The 7,056-nt window shown below is 39.8% G+C and overlaps 1 protein-coding gene across 3 annotated transcripts in view; it reads left to right on the forward strand.

The window, feature by feature from the left end:
* Window positions 1-7,056, forward strand: part of PTDSS1 (phosphatidylserine synthase 1) — a 61,841-nt gene that overhangs the window by 38,447 nt on the left and 16,338 nt on the right. For all 3 annotated transcript variants that reach the window (XM_011372895.2, XM_011372894.2, XM_011372897.2), the window contains 2 exons: window positions 1,377-1,489; window positions 4,311-4,376. In XM_011372895.2, coding sequence (XP_011371197.1) covers window positions 1,377-1,489; window positions 4,311-4,376 — 179 coding nt within the window. The remainder of the gene's footprint in view (window positions 1-1,376; window positions 1,490-4,310; window positions 4,377-7,056) is intronic.

Consider the following 7,056-nt stretch of genomic DNA (forward strand, 5'->3'; position numbering starts at 1 on the left):
TGGAGAGAAGCTCTTGTTGCAAGCAGACCATGACTTGATTAAGGTCATTCAGATAGCCAAAGGTCTTGGAAAAGGATTGACAAACATCTCTGTTTTCTAGAGTCAGCCTTTTTTTATTGATCCTCTAATCCCCAGGTTAATTGTTTCACAGCTTTGGAAGACTAGCTGAGGGAAACAGCTTTTACCAGAAAGGTCTTTCAGAATCATCAGAAATTATATTTTGAACATATTTACACAAGATACTTCCAACATAAGGGGAAAAATCAGCATGTGTCACTTTTAAGACAGACAGTCCTTGTCTACACATGGAGAATAATAATGCCCATCTCAATAAATGTAGTTTATGACTACAGAAGCATATGTGAGTAGTCACTATAGTTTGGGGAAGTCAATATGTATAAAGATAGGAGTGTAAATGGGTTGGGATTAAGTTGTACCTTATCAGGGCAGTGTCAGGGAAGGTGTAGGTTTTCTTCTATTACAGGAACTGAGGAAGAATTTGGGTTTGTTCAGAAGAGAGAGCAGTGTGCTCATAGAACAGCAGCATTCCCCAGAGCACCCCTTTCCTGGGTATGAGTGTGGTACTGTGATCAGCTTTCCATATGTGGTGCTAATTAGTGGACCATTTTTTATTCTTTATCCTTGAAGTCAGCGCTTTGGGAAAAGACATGTTGTTTTATGTCACTGAAACGAACAGGCTGGTCCATATGATATGTTCCCAGAGCAGTGACCTTTCCTAGTCTCTGCCCCTTGCTTAATCTGGAGGGGAAATGTCGGATCCAGGCCCTGGGCATCGAGCATGTACCTGCCAAAGTCTGTTTTGTGCTGCTAGGGACTCAAATGTGATGAACTGCACCTGGGTGAGACGTGGACCAGCCCTTCACACCCACTTTTAAGACCTGCCTTTGGTCGAGGCTTTGCTCAGTCCCAGGCACGTGCTAAACGAGTCCATAGTCGTCTCTCAGCGACGTGTCTCAAGCTTTCTCTGGTTATTAAAGATTGACTTTCTTACAGTGGGACTTTTAGACACAGCCTAATTTCTGTAGGCTGCATAGGTATTCCAGGGCCCATCCCTGTTTTCATGATTTCTGCTGTTTTCAAAGCATGTTTCTCCCAACTACCCCAGCAGATGACAATCATGTGAACCAGGAAACATGACAAACCTCAGGTGCCCCCACGAGCCACACCAGCACCTTTTCCAGGACCCCTGGTTGGTTGGCACCCATATTGTCCTGGCTGTTACCAAGTTTAAACAGCAGCCCTTGAAGACCCCATGTATTTTCTGAAAACATACCAATTTTTTTTAGTTGTAGAATGTCGATTTAAGGGGACTTAGCACGAAGTATCAGGTTAACTAATGTCTCTTTCTTTTTCAGCTGACTGAGTTGAATACCTTCTTCTTGAAACATATCTTTGTGTTCCAAGCCAGTCATCCATTAAGTTGGTGTAGAATTCTCTTTATTGGTGGCATCACGGCTCCCACAGTGAGGTAATTCTATATAAGTCCGACTGTCATTTGAGCACGTTAACCTGCTTTGTATTCTCCTGTTTAGCATAAGGGAAGTCACATAAACTAACATATTTTTCATGAAAGTATCATATTAAAGAATTATACATCCATAATATAAAGAGAATGTTTTGCTCTTAGACCTCAGTAACATGGAGTGAGTAATAAATACCACACCATTATTTTCAAACCCCTTTAATAGTCTTCACCGCTGTTGTTTTTTTTTTCCTGTAACTTCCTACTAAAAAAAACAAATGAGTAGCCAGTGATGCGGAGGTTTTTTTAAACGAGATTATTAAAAAATAAAAATGTTTTCTTAGTGAATCTGAAGTCATAAATGATGTTATTTACAGAATGAGACTATTAGCTTTTTAAGAGCCAGTTAATTTCCTTTTTAAAATGTCCTTCCTGTAGTCCTCCAGGACAACCGAGGTAGTAAGCTTGGATGTTCACACCATTGTTTCCCTGGATTCGCGTAGGGTCCTTGAGATAAGGCATTGTTTGGAGTCAGTCCCTCACATAGACTGATCCCAGCAAACTTAAAAGCAAAACATTTTTATTCGTTTCATTTTTTTCAGTTTAGAAATGGCATTTGGGGTTTTAAACTAAATACGGAATACTGGCATTGACCAGTAGAAGCACCCAAAGATCTCTGCACAGTTGGTATAAATACAAACTAAGCAGTTAAAAGAGTTAGCTTTTCAGAAACTGTAGGGTAACTTATCATTTTTAATGTGCTTGCAAACTACACAAGTAGAGGCCTCACTTGCCAAGGAGAGTAGGTGTTTTCCTGGGTCAAACATACCCCTCATTTCTAGCCTGCATATCTGAGGATACATATAGAGAGGTAGCTATCTATATATATACTCTCTATATATCTACCCCCAAATACTGGATTGAACAAACCAAAGAAGACACAGCCGAGTCTTGTGGAGTTGGGACCAAAATTCCATTTCTTTTTATTTTGAACCAAACAGGAAAGTAATGGTCAGTAAGCCGGCAGCCCTTCGACTCTTTTATAGACCAGTGGTTTATTGAAGTCATTATCCCATAAATGCTGTTTTTTCTTGGTGAGTTGGAGCCTCTCTCCTTTAGTTAAAATTTAATTATATTTGAGACACAATTATTTTCAGGAAAGATTAGCAGCAGTTTCTTTATAAAATTAGGAGCAATCAAGAAAGTCAGTGGGAAAAGAAATCTCATAAAACAGAATAGCAAATCACATTGATTTATCATGAAATTTCAGTATTTTTAAACATTTTAAAACAAAAACTGAGACTCAGAATCCAGTGTTTTGACTTTTTGAGAGCTCCTCGAAATATTTGCCAAATGCTATGGATTTTCACAATTTTTTTTTTTTATTTAAAAATTAGTCACTTTTCTGTGTTTTTAACACTACTTGAGGCAGTTCCTATCTAAGAAGATGCTTTAATAAGCTAATTGGAAAGATGGAAGTGCTCTAATGGGTTTATCACAGCCATTCCAGTAAGCAAACGGCAGCTCCTAAATGAAGAGAAAGATTATAGGCTTCAGGATAAATCATACACAACACGTCTCCATTTCCTTCCCTTTTGGTTAGACTTTTACACGAATCTGCTTTGAGAAAAAGTTTCAGCAAACATTCTTTTAATCTGATAATATAAGGGGATGGATACATTCGAGGGTAAAGTAGCTGAACTGGTAAAAGCAAATTAGCCAATGAAAATGAAATTAGAGGAACACTTCAATTCTTTATAGCCAGAATTCTTCACTGGGGTCTTTGGGGTGAGGAGGTGATAGTTCATGGATGAGCTTTAGATATCCGTGAATATCCTGAAATTTAATGCAAAGTTTTGTCTGCATGTTTTATATGCCTTTACCATAGTTTGCATCAAATCCTCAGTGGAGTCTTTAACCCCAAAAAGATGATGCACTCCTGGTTCAGATGCTGCTTTTGAAGGGTTGAGTTTCGGTGCGATCATGAGACTAAGCCTGCACTGTCCTATATGGCAGCCACTCACCACATGTGGCCGTGAGTGCTGGAAATGTGGCCAGTCCATGCTGAAAAGTGCGATAATGTAAAATTACATCGGATTTAAAAGACTTAGTACAATAACAGTATAAAATACTTCTTTATAATGTTTTCAGTATATTGGATTAAATAACATATATTATGAAAATGATTCATCTGTTCCTTTTTACTTTTTTAACATGGCAACTGGAAAATTTTAAATTGCTTGTATTATATTTTTGTCAGATGGGTGCTGCTCTAAGCTTTTCAACTACACATCATTGCCTCTTTTTTCTAATCTCGTCAGTAACATCCAAAGTCATTGATATTCAGTGACAGTGAGATGCAGACAGGGTCGGTCCCATTCCAGTTTCTGAGAGCCAAAAATGTGTGTATTTCTTGCCTGATTACAATTAGCAACCTTTTTACTATAGAGAGCCAGAGGAGACAGTTAATGACAGTGCCAATGACCCTTGGGATTCACGTCCACAGAGGGAGACTGAAGCACCCACCTGAGGTTGCTTTGACTCAAGGCTTTGGGGGTCTGTTCCTGAATTAAGAGTACCTATGTTGATAATCTGGCTGTTTAAACCATGCTCCGCTCTCTCCAGCTCAGGCCAAATGCCTAACCCCTCACAGGAATGTTACAGCAGGCCCTGGCTTCCTGGCCCAGGACTAGACCTAGACCAGGCAGCTCGAGTACGTGGAGCAAGACAGGACATTTCTTATACTCAACTCGGTGACAGCAGTTTAATTCCATGTTGACTTGTCGGTCTCCCAGCTGCTCAGTGAGTTCCGCCTTTGTCCTTTCAGGCAGTACTATGCTTACCTCACCGACACGCAGTGCAAACGCGTGGGAACCCAGTGCTGGGTGTTCGGGTGAGTACTCTGTTAACTATGGAAGTTTAAGAAACACTTACACCTCTTAAGTTTCTTTGGTTATTTCTTGACCCTGTATTAAGTGCCTTTCAGTACAATTGTCCTATGAAGTCTTGCTGATGTTTTTATATGTCTTCCATTTTTAACATTACTTTTTCTGATTTAAGTTTAGAATAGTTAATTGGCAAATTGTAGAAAGAAGGTTTAGAAACTAATATTTTTAAGAAATAGGAAATCAAAAGATTTTTATGAAATAAATTAGAAAATGGATTGTTCAGATTCTTCTGAATTTGATGATGAGTTTGGGACATCATCTTATGATGGACTTATCCACATTTCATGTCACTTTCACATCAAAAAATCCTGCAAAACAGCTGCTTGCTATATACCAAGGTATAATTTTATTGTCCCAAAGAGAACTAACACATTGCCCCATGGTCACAATTTATTGTCTTTTTACGGATACAAATGCTATATCTGAATTTACTATTATTTAAGTGATGAAAGAGACCATGGGTTATCTAATTTACACCCCCCCCCATATGAAATATGAGACCATCTTCAGTATGTCAGGTAAGTGGTTCTTCTGCGTAAAACACCATCAACATTTTACCATGCCATTAAGCAACCAAAGTTCCAGGGACGTTCAGCAGATCTGTACACAAAATTCAGGGCCTTGGTTGGGTAGCTTAAATTCAAGACGCAATCTAGGTTCCGAATTGAGTGTGACAGTATATAGAAATTTGATGAAAATTCATAGTAGGGAAAAAAATTACTACTTTCGACAGATCTTTAAACAAAATAACTTTTCCAATGAAAGAGTAATACATGTACATTGATAAACAATTCAGAAAAGAAGAAACTAAAGCTCACCCAAAGAAGTCAGTCATTTAGAGATAATTGCTGTTAGCATTGCAGTGTCATTCCTTTCAAATGTGTGTGCGCGCACGTGTGCGTGTGTGCACGCATGTGTGCGGGTGTGCGTCCAGCGCCCATTCCAGGTTTTGAGGGTTTTATTCAAGTTGGATTTAGACAAGTCCCCCTTTGCCTAAAGACAAAGAGCCATTGTCATTCGTTTCTCAGAAATTCTGTCACTTAAGCTGATTTTCCTACATAAAGTGATTTCAGCTTAAAGGATGATAAGATGGATTAGATTTCTGCTGTTTAGCGATCTGGCAGGAGAAAGAATTTACACGTCTACCAGGTTTCTAACATACTGAATAAAGGCCATGTGAAGAAGGCATGATCGTGGAGTCCTACCTAGAAGGGAGGAAGATGGAGCCTTTCTTCTTGTCTTATTGTCTCGACCAAGGAGGCAGTGATTTTCCTGCATCTGAGCTCTGTTCTTTCCACTCACATTTTTCTCTTAATATTTAAAAGTCCTTGGCAAGGTTTTATTCTACTGTGGAGTGGATATGCTTTTTACAGAACTATCTCTTTACTACCTGTTGAGGAAAAGGAGATGCGGATCAGAGGTAGTATTACAGCAAAGTTTCTTTCTAATCAGGCAGCCAAAAAAAATAATACCAAGTAAGGAGAAATGGCAAAGATAAACTGGGTCACAGTGGCAGAAAATGCTGCTACAGAAAGTTATATCTTGTTGAAAAGTGATAAAATAAAATTCAAAGGTGAGATCATTTGGCTACTTTAGTGTGTTTTATTGAGAATTGAGATCTTCCAGTAAAGTGATATCAAAATTAATCAATCTTGAGAACTAGTGGGCCATGCTGAAAAATAATAGATCCCTCTCCGTAAACCACACACAGTGGGTCTCCTGGGTTCGTGAACCAGAGCTGCCTCTGCACGTTTATCACGCAGTGAAGATGACACAGGAGGCCAGAGTCTCTGGTCTGTCTCTTGAGTGTTTGCCCTGCAGGGGCCACCACCTCCCTCTTCTGCCCCATCTCTCCCCTGCCTCCCTGTTGCCCTCATTTTGTCTTTTTCAATCTATCAAAACAGGAAACATTTAAATTTCTGACTTTCTTTAATAACTAGTAGCTGATTTACAGCTTTCTTTTCACCAACTTTGGATTAATTTCAGGCTTTAGCCAGGTGTGGAGATGTGAGAGACAGAGTAGGAGTGTCCCAAGAAGTGACATACGAAATTCGCTTTTGAAGACTTTAGAGAGGGGAGGGGAAAGGTCAAACAGGACCTCCGGAGGCTTCTTTCCCACAGTTCCACATCTTTTCTTCCTGAAGAGGGCACTTTTCTGTAAATGTCACAACCTCAAAAAGTTTGTATTTAATTACTAACTGATGTAACTAAATACAGACTTACAGTGGGGTCTCCTATAGTTGTGCCAGAGATCTGAGCTTTTAAATCTTTTATGCTTCAGTGTGCTGTGTCCAGCACAGATAGGACTGTGTCCAGCTAGGGAATGGGGCCCACCAGGGAGAGGGCAGCAGTGTGAAAAAATTGGCTTCTTCTCTGTTTAGAAAGTCACGTTCTGTTACCTCAGCTCTGTGGGAGTAAGGGGGCCAGGCGGATGTGAACAGATTCCCCCCGTGTGTGCTTTTATCATCTTCATCTTTGTCTCTCTCTCCACTCCACCCTTGTTTTAATTGAGTTTCTGTGCCTAAATGAGCCTGGCTTATAAGGAAAGCTGTTTGATTACTTGGCCCTGGGAGGAAGGCGATCCAGCCCCGGCTTTAACACGAGTGAGCAGTCACTTTCTCTTCC

The sequence above is a fragment of the Pteropus vampyrus genome, unplaced genomic scaffold (assembly GCF_000151845.1).
Source record: "Pteropus vampyrus isolate Shadow unplaced genomic scaffold, Pvam_2.0 Scaffold215, whole genome shotgun sequence".
Classification (NCBI taxonomy): domain Eukaryota; kingdom Metazoa; phylum Chordata; class Mammalia; order Chiroptera; family Pteropodidae; genus Pteropus; species Pteropus vampyrus.